Here is a 15,614-nt window from a genome sequence, read left to right on the forward strand (position 1 = left end):
ACACACACACACACACACACACAAGCACGTGCACACAAACACACACACACACACACACACACACACACACACACACCGTCTTTAATCTTCTGGCTGATGATAGCAGATTGCTGGGTTGTAACTCCAAGTTGCCATGGTGACACATGACTGTTCACATCAAACCTGGAGGTAGGTGTGTGTGTGTGTGTGTGTGTGTGTGTGTGTGTGTGTGTGTGTGTGTGTGTGTGTGTGTGTGTGTGTGTGCGTGCGTGCGTGCGTGCATGTTGAAATGAACATACAACTTTGAAAAGGTAAGTGCGTAGCATCTAATATTTTCTTCTCTGATACCCACACACACAAATACGCATAAACACACAGATTAATTAAAAGTTATGATAACTGTTGATATATGTATGTTTTTTCTGTTACTGTGTCTAAGCGTGTTCATTTTTGTTCATATACTGTATATTGTTAAAATGGAAAATAAAATCTATATAAAAAAAAGTAACATAATGGTCTTTTTCATTGTCATTCTTGGTGCAGTATATGACAAAGAGAAAAGCTATGAGACAGAGAACGACAGGAGAACGAGGGAGTATGAAGAATGGATGTTTCAGATTTCTGGAACCACATTCAGTTGCATTTACACGCACACGGAATCTTTATTTTGATTTGATTTATTTTTGCTCGATCCATCATAACTCTGTAGGAATCTCGGATAAACTCACTCCAATTCTAAGGAACTCTGTGTCGATACTGTCTGTGACATGGAAACATCACTCCTTTCACTTGTGGTTGTTGATGTGTGCACTTGGACACACACACACACACACACACACACACACACACACACACACATACTTATAGATACACATACACCATCAAAGCTTATTTTAGCATATTATTTCTAGAGCCCGACCGATACTGCATTTTTGAGGCCAATGCCGATATTAGGGCGTAAAGAAATTCCGATATCAATATACCGGCCAATATTCTTATATTATATATACACATTATATTACACCATTTTGTTGCAATGATCCCTCAAATATCAAACACTTGACAAAGATATGACTGTATGATATGTAATGTAGGCAGGATATTTTACAGCTTATCAATCAACTTTATTTTATTTTTTATAAAACAGTAAACTTCACTCTGAATTTAATAATTATAAATAACTAGAAATAGAAAAACACAAATAGAACAAATATAAAATATAACTTGAGTTAAGGAAAAAGATCAAATATACACAACATGCTGTCTATAACTTGAAAAATACAAAATAATAAAAATCTCTGCAAACATATCTGCCGATACCGATATACCGATATATCGGTTGGGCTCTAATTATTTCCCAGAACGACACTCTAGTCTATATATATTTTTATTTTTATTAAATCACCTCTTAGCCAACTCCTACACACACACACACAGACACAGCAGACGGTTCGAGCTGCAATATTGATGCTAGCCGTCAGCTGTCAGTGAGCTGTAATGAGATATGCATATGAGGAACCGGGGTTTCACACTAGAATATTAATAAACACACGATATTCAGTTATGTTTAATCTTCACTCCTTCCTCTCAGAATGCTGTTTTGCTAAGTGTTCATGTGTGCCTGTGCAAGCATATGCTATGGATGTGTGTGCGTGCACACACGTGCGTTTGTGTGTGTGTGTGTGTGCATCTTCTTCATGATAATCATTGTGGTTGTTTACCCAGCCCTTCCTCTCCTCTCTGCCCAGGATGGACTCCTGCTGTCGGGGGAAGAAGCAGCGTGGCGCCCCCTGAAAGAGGCCCTGCCCAGACTGGAGGAATTGCAAGCAGAGTTTGGTATCCTTGAACTCCCAGCTGCACTACAGCCGTCCAGGGATCCTTCCATAGAGAGACAAAGTGAACGTCACTTTCTGCTTCAGCACTGTACCAGAGATTTTCTTCCGCAATTTATTTTCCCATAGACATTTTGTAAAATGCTTATAAATATAGTTTTACTTGGTCAAACCAAACGGTTCAGCTATATTTAGAATCGGGAGAGACCATAGAACATTTCACTCAGACCAAAACTTAAAAAAACAACATTGAAAAAATATATTTTCTTTAAACCCGCATTTTTTTACGTTTTGGTCCGAGTGCACATGTTGCTCTTTATCCTTAAGCGACATTCTAGATTGGCAAGCGGTGCTGGAGGCCTGCAGTCCGCTGTTATCGCCTGTTGATGGCGCTGTCCCCGATGAGAATCTGTACAAGTTGAGGATGACAGACATGGCGCTGGATGCCTGCATTCACCTAGGGCAGTGGGAGGAAGCTCTGCGATATGGGGAGAAGACACTTCCACTATATAGGTGAGTGTGTGTGTGTGTGTGTGTGTGTGTGTGTGTGTGTGTGTGTGTGTGTGTCTGTGACAAAAAACAGTGGTGAATTAGCAATACTAAACATGCTAATAAAATATCTGCTTGCCATGTATCTTTGAGATGGAAGCGTGGAGTGCTAAATGCAAATCAAACTCTCTGGTTATTTTATTGATTCTTTCATTTACCGACTTCTTTGTGCATTTAATCAAATATTGGTTTAGTTGTTGATCGATATGTCAGATCTGGGATTCCATACGGAACTAGAGGAAAAATCAAAAGGGGAATGTGCAAGAAAAGTGGAGACAAATACGAGTCTATAAAAAGAGAGGAGAGGTATAAATAGAGACAAGAGGGGACAGAATAAAGGAGGAAAATGAGAAGGGAACAGTAGAAGTGGAAGAACAGACAGGCCACAATAGCACATGCAATTAGTAGACATGAAAATCTCCAGATGAATATTTACTCTAATGTAAGGTGGGAGAACTGATTTAGTGGCATTTACGGTAAATAGTCTTTGAAGCTACATGTCAAATGGCAGGAAATTGTTCAATTATTTTAGTTTGCTGTTGGAGGGGCGGAGCCTCCCACCCTCAATGTGCCTGCTCCAGACCAATTGAGAGAGAGTGGCGTCAGTGGAGGGCCAAAATGCGTGACTCATTAGCCAATGAACAGCCAGGAAGGGGTCTCGCGCTACTTTTGAATGCTAAAATAAAGCTGATAATGTACAATTTGATTCTAAGAAAAACAAAAAACTTTTAAAGTACATCACAAACTGTCCATTTTGCTGCAACTCGACAGTGTTGCTTAATCCAGAACCTTACTTCCTGGAACTCTTGAGAGTAAAAAACTGGTCCATTGGAGTGAATGGAGATGTCGCGACTCTTCTATATATAAGGATCTGGCCTGCTCCAAATGTTCCTTTCATCTTTCTTCGATTCTCGCCTTTTTTCTGCACTGCCTTTCTCTTTCCATCCTGCAAACTCAACATTACACACACACACACACACACACACTTTTTGTGCATCTGTTTGTACCTTTCTTGCATGGCGTGCATGTATTTTTGTGTGTGTGCATTTTTGTGTTTCTGTGTGTGTGTGTGTGTGTGTGTGCCCGCGCGCGTGTGTGTGTGTGTGTGTGGCTAAGGCTGTGCCATTAGAGAGATGCCCTTCACACAAGATCAATTAGTCACATACACACACAGCAGGTGCAGAACAACATATCCACAGGAGAGAAACAGCAATGCTGCTATCAATACATAACCAGAGAGAGAGAGAGATGGGGAGGCAGAGATGGGCGTGGAGGGGGGAGAGAGAGGGAGAGAGAAGGGTGTGGAGGGGGGAGAGAGAGAGGGAGAGAGAAGGGTGTGGAGGGGGGAGAGAGAGAGAGGGAGAGAGAAGGGTGTGGAGGGGGGAGAGACAGGGAGAGAGGGGTGTGGAGGGGGGAGAGACAGGGAGAGAGGGGTGTGGAGGGGGTAGAGAGAGAGAGAGAGAGAAGGGTGTGGAGGGGGGAGAGAGAGAGAGGGAGAGAGAAGGGTGTGGAGGGGGTAGAGAGAGAGAGAGAGAGAAGGGTGTGGAGGGGGGAGAGAGAGAGAGGGAGAGAGAAGGGTGTGGAGGGGGGAGAGAGAGAGGGAGAGAGAAGGGTGTGGAGGGGGGAGAGAGAGAGAGGGAGAGAGAAGGGTGTGGAGGGGGGAGAGACAGGGAGAGAGGGGTGTGGAGGGGGGAGAGACAGGGAGAGAGGGGTGTGGAGGGGGTAGAGAGAGAGAGAGAGAGAAGGGTGTGGAGGGGGGAGAGAGAGAGAGGGAGAGAGAAGGGTGTGGAGGGGGTAGAGAGAGAGAGAGAGAGAAGGGTGTGGAGGGGGGAGAGAGAGAGAGGGAGAGAGAAGGGTGTGGAGGGGGTAGAGAGAGAGAGAGAGAGAAGGGTGTGGAGGGGGGAGAGAGAGAGGGAGAGAGAAGGGTGTGGAGGGGGTAGAGAGAGAGAGAGAGAGAAGGGTGTGGAGGGGGGAGAGAGAGAGAGGGAGAGAGAAAAAGGAGTATTATGGAAACAAAGGAGACAAAGAAGAAGTGAGGCAGGGTTCAAATGTAAAGGGTGGTGTTAGGGGAGGATGGAAGTGAAAGAGAAAGTCAGGGGTGAGACTGAAAGAGAGAGAGAGGAGTGTGGGGCGGCCGAGACGAGAGCATTGCATCATGGGAGGAGGGTGGCAGAGAGGAGAAAGAGAGAGACAGCACAAAGCGAGCAGAATGTCAGAGAGAAATAGATGAGAAGATGAGGGGCAGGGCTGAGAAACAGGATGAGAGGAACGTACAAAGCAACAGCCTGGCACGGAGGACCAGCAGAGATGAAGGGAGGAGAATGAAAGAGAGAGAGAGAGACAGAGAAGAGAGGGGGGGGGGATTATTCTATAGAGAAAAGCAGTCAGGAGAAAGAGGGAGAACCTGAGATAAAAGAGGGAGAGGAAGGTCTTCCATATTCTCTGCTCTGCTCTGCTCTCCTCTGCTCTGGGCTCTTCACGTGACAGGAAAGAAAGACAGACAGCTGCAGGAGCTCTCACTCCATCTCTCTGCCTTTAGGTCTTCTCTTTCTGTCTCTCAGGTCCTCCCTCCTTCATTCTCTCTCTCACTGATGTATAGAGAGGGTTCCCTCTGTGTGTGTGTGTGTGTGTGTGTGTGTGTGTGTGTGTGTGTGTGTGTGTGTGTGTGTGTGTGTGTGTGTGTGTGTGTGTGAATAAAATACACCTGCTGTAGTGTAGGCTGTACACGGCTAGCTTATTGACTGTGTCCATGACATATTTTACTACTTTACACACACACACACACACACACACACACACACACTGTACATACAAATCTGCACAATGAATGCAGAATTATGTATGCATTAAATCATGTGCACATACAGGATGTGCAGATACGCATTCATAGTAGTGAGACACACATGCGTGTGTGTGCACACACACACGCAGTAATAACAGTGAGGAGAAACAGCTGTCACTACTTTCCTCTCTGACACACACACTTTAGCTTCTCCACCCTGCAGTCTGTCTGAAATTGTTAGGTGTGTGTGTGTGTGTGTGTGTGTGTCTTTGTGCGTGCGTGCGTGCGTGTGTGTGTGTGTGTGTGTGTGTGTCTTTGTGCGTGCGTGCGTGCGTGTGTGTGTGTGTGTGTGTGTGTGTGTGTGTGTGTGTGTCTTTGTGCGTGCGTGCGTGTGTGTGTGTGTGTGTGTGTGTGTGTGCAGACATGATAAGAACTGTGAACCAACTGCCACAGGACTGTACACTACAACACTGTACAATACACAATGCCTTTTCAACCAAGGCTGACTTGCTAAATAAATGTCCACAGTAATAAAATGATCATCAGCTTTGTATGTACTCTTTGACTCAATCTACCCTTTCAAGTAAAAATCAAGGTGGTTGGATCTGAGAAAAGTATCAGCTAAATGTCAAAATATAACTTAAAAACGGTTTTAAATGTGGTTTTCCTTAGTAGGATTTCAAGATTCACTTCACAGTAACTAATTAGATAGTAACTATGCATAGTGCTAAGTGCTACGTTTGTCAAACTCTTGTAAATGTAGAACTCTCAAATGACTAAAAAGCACTGGATAGAAAACGAATGAGAATTCTCACACCTAATCTTTTCCCATGCTTTTGATCTCCTTGTTTCTTTGATTGAAGCTGGTGAGATAATTCATGGTATCCTCTCACAGAGAGGAGGCAGGGTGAGATCATCCATGGTATCTTCTCACAGAGAGAAGGCATGGTGAGATCATCCATGGTATCCTCTCACAGAGAGGAGGCAGGGTAAGATCATCCATGGTATCCTCTCACAGAGAGGAGGCAGGGTGAGATCATCCATGGTATCCTCTCACAGAGAGGAGGCAGGGTGAGATCATCCATGGTATCCTCTCACAGAGAGGAGGCAGGGTGACATCATCCATGGTATCCTCTCACAGAGAGGAGGCAGGGTGAGATCATCCATGGTATCTTCTCACAGAGAGAAGGCAGGGTGAGATCCATGGTATCCTCTCACAGAGAGGAGGCATGGTGACATCATCCATGGTATCCTCTCACAGAGAGGAGGCAGGGTGAGATCATCCATGGTATCTTCTCACAGAGAGAAGGCAGGGTGAGATCCATGGTATCCTCTCACAGAGAGAAGGCAGTGGTATTTTCCTACAAACAAGAGCCTCATTAGTTCCACTGCATTTGCCTGGAAATGTGTCCTACACCCACTGTATTAATTTCTCCTCCTCCTATCCAGAGCCCAGAGCTGTGGCTTCCTAACTAACTGCATCCTGTGCAGAGGCTACAACAAGAGGCTATTTCTCTTCAATTTACTCTCCCAGGGAAAAAAGCAAACCCCAGAAGACAGAAAGTTAATGAAATTATTTTAATTGCCATACTGGTCTACTCATAGGCAAAGAGGAAATCTAATTGGAGTTTAGTGTTGACGATGTGTGCGTTTGCATGCTGGTAATTAAATCAATGTTGCAACGTTATTTATTATTCATGCAGGACTAATGTTGTTGGGTTCGTCTTTGAACTTTCTACTTAATGATGATCATTTAAGCACAGGACCTGGGAGCACTGCGTTCATCGGCAGAGCTGCCTCTGAATCAGCAGCATGTCATCTGTGAACTTAGCGATGAACAAATAGACTCTCAGCACTGGGAGTTACAATTCTGTTATCAAAGATGCAATTGAGTTTCAAATTAGGCTGGCTGTGCTTGCTACAATTCAATTAACTGCCATTTCAATCAATTTCAGGAAACTTTCAGAAAACTTTTGCCCTACGAAGGTTGTTATATTCAGCCGGTGAAGAAATAATTAAGATAAATGCTCTATCAAGGGCAGGTGCGTTGCAGTTTCTATATTGACATTTTGAATTGACTTGAATCGAATGACTTGAATTAAGTGAGTGTAATAGAGCCGGCTGTGGACGGCTCCATGTGGACGCAGCAGTGCCCTCTCTGGAGAGAAGGGAAATGTGGACTATATTTATACAAGGTCATGTGCAGTGAAATGGATTCAAATTGATTGTATCTATCTGTGTGTGTGTGTGTGTGTGTGTGTGTGTGCGTGCGTGTGCGTGTGTGTGCGTGCGTGCATGCATGTGTGTGTGTGTGTGTGTGCGTGCGTGTGTCAGTGTCCAAGGTGTCTCGTTATGGCCTCCTGAGCTTAACGAGGCCAGGCTCATTAACATATGCTAATGAGGAAGGTATCTAGGTCGTTAAGCCAGTAAGGTGCAACCACAAGAGCATTCCTTCACATACTGTGTCTGTGTGTGTGTATGTGTGTGTGTGTGTGTGTGTGTGTGTTTACCCATCTATTTATCGATCTATTTATGTGTATGTTTGTCAATGAGAATGAGCTGGGCAGATGAATCGAGTGAATGAAAGATGTCAATGTCTTTGCTAGTGCTTATATAGAGCGCCAAAGTGGAACATCACTTCCTGCTTCAGCGCTGTACCAGAGATTTTCATCCGCCATTTATTTTCCCATAGACATTTTGTAAAATTCTTATAAAAAGAGTTTTACTGGTTCAAACCAAACGGTTCAGATATATTTAGAAACAGGAGAGACCGCATAACATTTCACTCGGACCAAAACGTTACAAAAAAAAATGCGTGTTTAAAGAAAATATTTTTTCGATGTTGTTTTTTAAGGTTTGGTCAGAGTGAAATGTTCTATGGTCTCTCCCGATTCTAAATATAGCTGAACCGTTTGGTTTGACCAAGTAAAACTATATTCATAAGCATTTTACGAAATGTCTATGGGAAAATAAATGGCGGAGGAAAATCTCTGGTACAGTGCTGAAGCAGGAAGTGACGTTCACTTTGCCCCTCTATAAAACCCCCACTCATCTTCACATGGTGTGCATGCATGATCAAGAGAGAAGAGAGGAGGACAAGAGGGCAAGGCAGGGCGAGCAGTGATGATGAGAGGAGGGAACGGAGAGAAGATGCACAGGGGAGAAAGACAAGAGGAGGAGAGGACGAAGAAGCAGTTATTGGAACAGGAGAGGGGAGGAGAGAATAGAAGCCATAAATAGACAAACAGAAGAAAGAGGAGGGAACAGAGATAATCAGATGTGACGTAAGGAAGGAGAGGGTGGAGGAGGGAAGACCAGAGGCACCAGGAGAAAAGACAAGTCCAATAACAGGAATGAGTGTTTTGGGAAGTCTAGTGTTTAGCAACAACAAAGCTGCTAGAAGTCCCCTATGTGTGTTTATCATCTTTATCTAGAACACCATTGTGGCAAATTTAGCTGTGTGTGTGTGTGTGTGTGTGTGTGTGTGTGTGTGTGTGTGTGTGTGTGTGTGTGTGTGTGTGTGTGTGTGTGTGTGTGTGTCCTATATGGGTTGAGGGAGCTTCTTGATGTCAAAGTCATTGATCAAGAGGACCGGAACACAGGCTCGATCACCATAGATACGCATCATCGATCCCACCGACCGGTGACAACAGCAAGTGATGACATCATGTTCGCTCTGTGTCTCTTTCTCTCATTGGAAGATGAGGTTGCAGGGAAAGACGACCACTGATGTTTCATGGCTGTACGTACACTTATAAATAAGGACTAGTGTACACTGTATACATTACATGCTTCTCAGTAGATATGTGTGTGTGTGTGTGTGTGTGTGTTTTTGTGTGTGTGCGTGCGTGCGTGGGCATTTTGCTTTCGAGTATGTACACTGTATGCATATGCAAATACAGTACATATGCATTTGTGTCTATCCGTGTGTCCATGTGTGTGCTTTTCATTTGTGCATGTGCGAAATGTGTGTGTGCGTGTGTGTGTGTGTGTGTGTGTGTGTGTGTGTGTGTGTGTGTGCGCCTGTTTGTAGTATTTGTAGGAAGTGGTATTCCTGGTAAACTGTTCCCAGAGGAGATAGACACAAATTCTTTGTTCCAGCTAATGAAGAGTCTGGGATCTCAAATACTGAAAACACACACACACACACACACACACACACACACACACACACACAGATATACTGTATAAACACTCACATGCAGGCAGGCACATCACACTTTAGGCACACATATCGTACACATCAATGATAAATGGACTACATTTATGAACACTTTTATCCAAAGTGCTTTACAATGCCTACAATGCATTCCCCTGTGCACACACCGATGGCGGCAAGCTACCATGCAGGATGCTGGCGCAACCACCAGGAGCAGTTTGGGGTTTATCTTGCCCAAGGACACTTCGACGTACCGACTGGAGGAGCCGGGGATGGAACCACCGACCTCTTTTATCCAAAGCGATTAGTGGGCGAGCTGCTCTTTTTTAGCCATTGGAAACATTGAGTGTGCGCTGTGCAGCCATCACACTGCTATCCTATTTCATCTCAAAAGTTAAAGTTTGTAAATATCTCATCTTTGCACTGACAAAGTCCATCTTGGTTTCCTATTTAACATTTTTGAAGATGCGTCGTGCTATTAGGGTTTTTCTAATGTGGCTCGAGAAATCTCAAGTTTCATGTGTGCCTCTGACCACTAGAGGCAACAGCCAGACGTGAACCCACATCACAGGTACATGTTGGACAACTTAACCTCGTGCGTTACCAAGAAACCTCATCACTGTCATTTTCATGTTTATAATGTGGCTTAAGCGTGCTAACTCTGAGCTAGATCTGGTATATTATATACACATGTTATGTTCAGAGAATAAGGGCAGACATGATGTTTCCTCCAGCTTTCTGATTGCTAGAATTTATGAATGTATCATGAAAGTCTTTATTGCTGCTTTGGTAGGGATTATAGTTGGATATACTGATCTTTATAGAAATATACGTCAATCTACATCTACATTATAGTTGTGTCCAAATTACAGTGTTTTGGTTCTGTTAACATGGAAAAGCATATTTGCTCTGCTGTGTTTAATCTACTGTTTATCTTTTCAAAATGTGTGTGCGTGCGTGTGTGTGTGTTTCTGCTTGTGTTTGCCTTGCCACAGCCGGCTGTGTGTTAGTTCTGTTTAATGATGAGAAAGAGAGATTTACCTCATATCTCCATAAAATGGCTTATTGCACGAGGGGAGTAAAGTGAATGCCTTTAACCAAGTAAAGCTTTTTGTAAGTCGGCACAAATCTTCCTAATTCAATTAGTTGTGTGAGTGTGTGTGTCTGCGAGTGTGAGAGAGAGTGCTTTGCCAAACACTTACCTACAGTAAGCCTGTTAATTAATTGTCTCCTCATTAGCAAGTCACTGATACCCCATTTACACCTGGTTTTTAAATGCGACCTGTATCCATATAAGTCATCTGTATAATGGTCGCATTTAAAACCCAGGTGTAAATGTGGTGTGAGAGAGAGAGAAGGTGAGCACTTTTGTTCATATGATGAAAACGCCACACTTTTATGTTTGGATGACACTTTCACCCCTAGTGAGTTGGAAAGTCACACCCTCTTCCGGGGTCAGCATTCGTAATGTTAGTCTGGAGTTACTTCCAGTGTTTTTGCTAAACAATTCATCCTCACTCTCTCTCTCTCTCTCTCTCTCTCTCTCTCTCTCTCTCTCTCTCTCTCTCTCTCTCTCTAGACAGTACTACCCTGATCCCCATCCGGTCCATGGGGTCCAGCTGATGAGAGTTGGAAAGCTGCAACATTACCTGGGACGCATGGAGGATTCTATGGATACATTCACACAGGTGTGTGTGTGTGTGTGTGTGAGAACCCCCCCACACGTGTGTGTGTGTGTGTGTGTGTGTGTGTGTGTGTGTGTGTGTGGGGTTCTAGTCTGCTAACAATTCACTTTTTCTTTTCCCTTTTTCTTTACTAGAAGCTCATTTCTGTTTTGAATACCTGCCATAAAGGATAGACGTGTGCTGCACTCCATTTCCAAGTCTATCATAGCAACAGCAGGAGCCACAACTGCCACTGTCTTCGACAATTTGTTTATTTCTGCCCCCCCCAGGCCTATGACATCATCAAGTTCACCCATGGCAACGATCACACTTTGACCTGTGATCTGTTGAGGAAGATGGAGGAATGTCGCACTGAGATGAACCAGCCATCATCATCAAGCAACAACTAGGAAACGCCTGCTAAACACCACGAGCAACCACAACATCTGTACGCCATTTTGTGTCTTCTTAATGCTGCGAAAGTTCATTCACTTCCAAACTTCCTTGGGACTAGCTTTCATGTAAAACCGGCAAGTCGCAACAAGGACCAAGCAGTGGAAGCGCGGAGGCTGCTGAAGGATTTTTGGTCCAACTGGGCTTAATCGGGTTGATTTAAATAAATAACAGAATCTGTTGAATCTGTCTGATATGTTGGAGATGTTGTTTAGAGGGATGTTGCAAGTGGTTTGGTTGGTGAAAGTGAAAGCCACATGAATTTCTGCTTACGGGATACTAAAGTTGACCTTGAACCTTATTTTTTCCATTCATCAAATTTTAAAATGTTTTAAATTCTCAGGTCTTCCTTAGCCTTGTTGACAGCTGTTTCCAATCTGTTTCACTCAGCATGAAGGATGACCAATAAAAACTGACATTTTGCACAGTTCTTTTTGTTTCTGTTTTTATCATTTTGCGCACTGCTGTAAAAAGCCTAAATAGCCTAACCGATTGTCACCTCAGCACACATGACATTAAATAAACTTCATTAAATACAGTGCATCAACAATAAAATTCGCTTTATAGTAAAAAGCCCCTAAAGGATGTCAAGAAAACAATTGGCAAGAATATATAATGACAACATTATATTTTCAGTGCATGTTTTTGACAGCTTGACGCAGTGTTATCATGTAGTTGTAGTTTTGGTTTCTTTGTATAATTTCCTGTTCAGCTCTACCCAAGTTCAGTTTAGAGATACAACGCAATGGAGAAAGTCCCCTGTGTGTGTGTGTGTGTGTGTGTGTGTGTGTGTGCTTTCATAGGCCCCTGTCTCCTCTGTGTAATGCATAGATACCATCCTGATGAGTTATCTCATGTCCACCAAGCTGGGTGTGTGTGTGTTGTTTTAGTTAAGTCGGGTTATCAAAATGTCTATCTTACCCTTTGCATATCCATCACACACACTTCCAATTTTAATCCTTGGTGTGTGTGTGTGTGTGTGTGTGTGTGTGTGAGAGTGTGAGTGTGAGTGACATTCACACACTTCCCAAGCTAAGCCTAGATTGTGAGATGGAATGTGGTTATGTCTTTCTCACACACACTTCCCAATGTTAATCCCCTTTGTAAACTGATGACAGCATTTCCCCTGGGAGGACAGACACTGTGTGTGTGTGTGTGTGTGTGTGTGTGTGTGTGTGTGTGTGTGTGTGTGTGTGTGTGTGTGTGTGTGTGTGTGTGTGTGTGTGTGTGTGTGTGTGTGTGCGTGCGTGCGTGCGTGTGTCTGTCTGTTGGTTATGGGGGGATTAGAGTGATACTAGGCAAATAAAATAAAAGGTTTTGCTGTTTTGACACTTCTGCTCCCTCTACTGCAGTGGCTGACGTGGTAGAAACCCCAAAGCATTCATTCTGCATCGGCACTACAGGCCGCTGTAAACAATGCTTCCATGAATGGAAAGTTGTTGACAAAAATATTAAATAAACACCCTGAAAATGAACACAGAAATGAAACAATAGAAAGGCTGGATTTTCACTACTGTACATGTACATGTACAAGTCCTAAAAGGATTAAAAAAAGAAGTGGTTTAACTGACTGCCCCTTTTTTCAGTATTTGCACAGAAATCTAAATGTGCTTTGCGTTTACACCGACCTATTCAAGTTTTTCGCTGGCATCGAGTTTACATACAAAGTCAATGCAAACGAGCGATTGAGCGTATATTTGCCCGGGAGAAAAATTGCTGGGCGTCCGAGCGACAGAGACAGAGCGATAGGGCGAAAATTCGCTCTTCGCCCGAGATGAAATATCCCAACTCGAGCGAAATTTCGCTGGCATCAGTCGCTCGCTGTTCAACGCTGATTGGCTGCCGTGTGAGAGTGAGTCAAGGATCACACTGGCTTGGAACAAACCACTGGTTTATTGTGTGGCAACAAACTGCATTGACAGCGGATTGACAGCTGACATGAAATTAAGTCTGTACTACCGGTATAGAGCTCGCAATTAGGAGCACACTGATAGGCTTAGCTTGTAAACAACTACGGTGGCTCGTAGTGGACAAACATCATGACATTGCGTAATGTTATAGCCCTCAGATGTCCGTCAATTCTTGTGCCTGTTGACGAGCGATTTAAACACAGTGACAGAGCGATTCCAAAGGGTTGAATCGAGCGACAGAGAAAAATAAATATCTCGGTGTGAACACAGCTTAACAGTTTTTGTTTTTCAAAATTGTTTATCCAGGGAAAGTTGACCGAGCATGAGTTAACGTAATGTCTTGTGCAATGGCCGTATTTGACAGTAGTTGCGTGAGGAGAAAGAGAGCCGCTCATTCACTTTCCCCTACCACACTTTCCCAGCTGGTCCAGGGATTTGAACTGGCAACCTCTCTAGCACAAGCTGCCTTTTCTAACATGCTTCTGCCACGAGTTAAGAGAGTGGATTAGATTAAATGTTTATTGCGCCTAGAGAACGTCATGTTCCAAGGAAATAGAAAAGGTAACTGCTTCAGACTGATGCCACGAAAATCGCCCGTGCATAAATACAAAAGTTTGAATGAAAAGATTAGGGAAGTCTTACAGTTGAAAATTGCCCAGACCATTTTTACAGTATGTATGCATCCCTTAAGGAAACATCATATTCATTCATACATGCAAGTGGGTTTTTATTTTACTGCAGCGGCTGCAAGTTTTCGGATGAAAAATCGCCCCAAGTTGTTGAAAAAAAAGGCTTCATTTAACTGTAGCTTTAGGAGATTGAATCAAATGGGTAAGCATATTGAATGGGATGGTGCAGAGATGACATTAGTGGGCTGAATGGCTTGTGGAAAAAAGACGTCCTATTGTACAATACTGCTTTTTCAACCTCCATTACTCTCTCCATTGGCTCTGTCGCTTTCCCCCCTCTCCCTCTCTCACCACATAACAGCTATCAAATTAGATTTACTATTGCTTGACCATAACGCTTTCTCTCTCTCTCTCTCACTCTGTCACTCAGTCTTTCTCTCCCATTCACTATCCATCGGTATCTCTCTCTCTCTCGCCGTGTCTGAGCCTGAGCCAATTCTCTCGCATTTCTCTCCACCATTTTCAATTTTCACTTTCATTTTAGAGACACTCTCCAAGCTCTCTGTTCCTGTCTCTCTGCGCCACTTTACTTGTCCCCCTGCTCTGACGCTATTACTCTCTCCCTCTCTCTGTTATCATCTCTCTCTCTTTCTGTTATCATCTCTCTCTCTCTCTCTTTCTGTTATCATCTCTCTCTCTTTCTGTTATTATCTATCTCTCCCTCCCTCTTGTTCGTCACATCTCTCTCCGTTCACATTGTACTTTTTTTTTTACTCATAGGTCAAAACGCCTTCAAACAGGGCGAAGAAGACCTTTGGAATAACAGCCGCCGGTGGTAGATATTAACTCCGGTATTTTTCTATGATCTCGGGGTGATAAGGAGATGGTAGATATTACCATAGGTTTATCCAAGAGTCACAGATACAGAAAGACAAAGGGAGAGATAACCTATCTTCGCCCTGCTCCCCTCCCTCTCCATCATATCCACTTCACCCCATCCCTATCTTTCCTCTGTCTGCCTCCTCTCATCCCTCCATCCCTCTTCTCTCTGTCTGCCTCCTCTCATCCCTCCATCCCTCTTCTCTCTGTCTGCCTCCTCTCATCACTCCATCCCTATCTTTCCTCTGTCTGCCTCCTCTCATCCCTCTTCTCTCTGTCTGCCTCCTATCATCACTCCATCCCTATCTTTCCTCTGTCTGCATCCTCTCATCCCTCTTCTCTCCTCTGTCTGCCTGCTCTCATGGAGCCCAAAGGCCTTTGACATCAGACTATAGGGACTCTGCTCATGTCTGACAGTGGGGCTATTTAAACTGGAGGAATGCTGTCGGCTTTAAAGCAGTACACAGAGTTTTTGGTAGATTGGCCCATTGGTCAACTTTTCTCGTCAAGTGATTTGATTACAGAAGACACCAGAATCATCCATGCGTCCCCGGTGGATCTTTTGCTCCAGTGCTCAGTGCAAACAGAACAGCTCTACAGAGAAATGTTAAAGGAACACTCCACCGAAAAACAATGCTGATTTATTTGATGTCACATCACTGGTCCACAACTGAACTCAAATCAACTCTCAATAACTGTCAAACTAAATGAATGCCTGCAAAACTGTTTACTGTGTGCAAAATAAATCACCGTTGTTTTTCGGTGGAGTGTCCCTTTA

General features: G+C 43.7%; 1 protein-coding gene across 1 annotated transcript in view; it reads left to right on the forward strand.

Annotated features, from left to right (window-relative positions):
• The window catches only part of smyd3 (SET and MYND domain containing 3), a gene marked incomplete at its 5' end in the record, with an annotated part of 92,487 nt that extends 80,778 nt beyond the window's left edge, over window positions 1-11,709 (forward strand). Inside the window, 4 exons of the mRNA XM_083651222.1 lie at window positions 1,728-1,815; window positions 2,150-2,324; window positions 10,881-10,989; window positions 11,256-11,709. Of these exons, the coding sequence (XP_083507348.1) occupies window positions 1,728-1,815; window positions 2,150-2,324; window positions 10,881-10,989; window positions 11,256-11,375 (492 nt within the window). The 3' untranslated portion in view covers window positions 11,376-11,709. The remainder of the gene's footprint in view (window positions 1-1,727; window positions 1,816-2,149; window positions 2,325-10,880; window positions 10,990-11,255) is intronic.
• Window positions 11,710-15,614: the final 3,905 nt, after the last annotated feature.

Source organism: Poromitra crassiceps, assembly GCF_964638095.1.
Source record: "Poromitra crassiceps genome assembly, chromosome: 14".
NCBI classification, from domain to species: Eukaryota; Metazoa; Chordata; class Actinopteri; order Beryciformes; family Melamphaidae; genus Poromitra; species Poromitra crassiceps.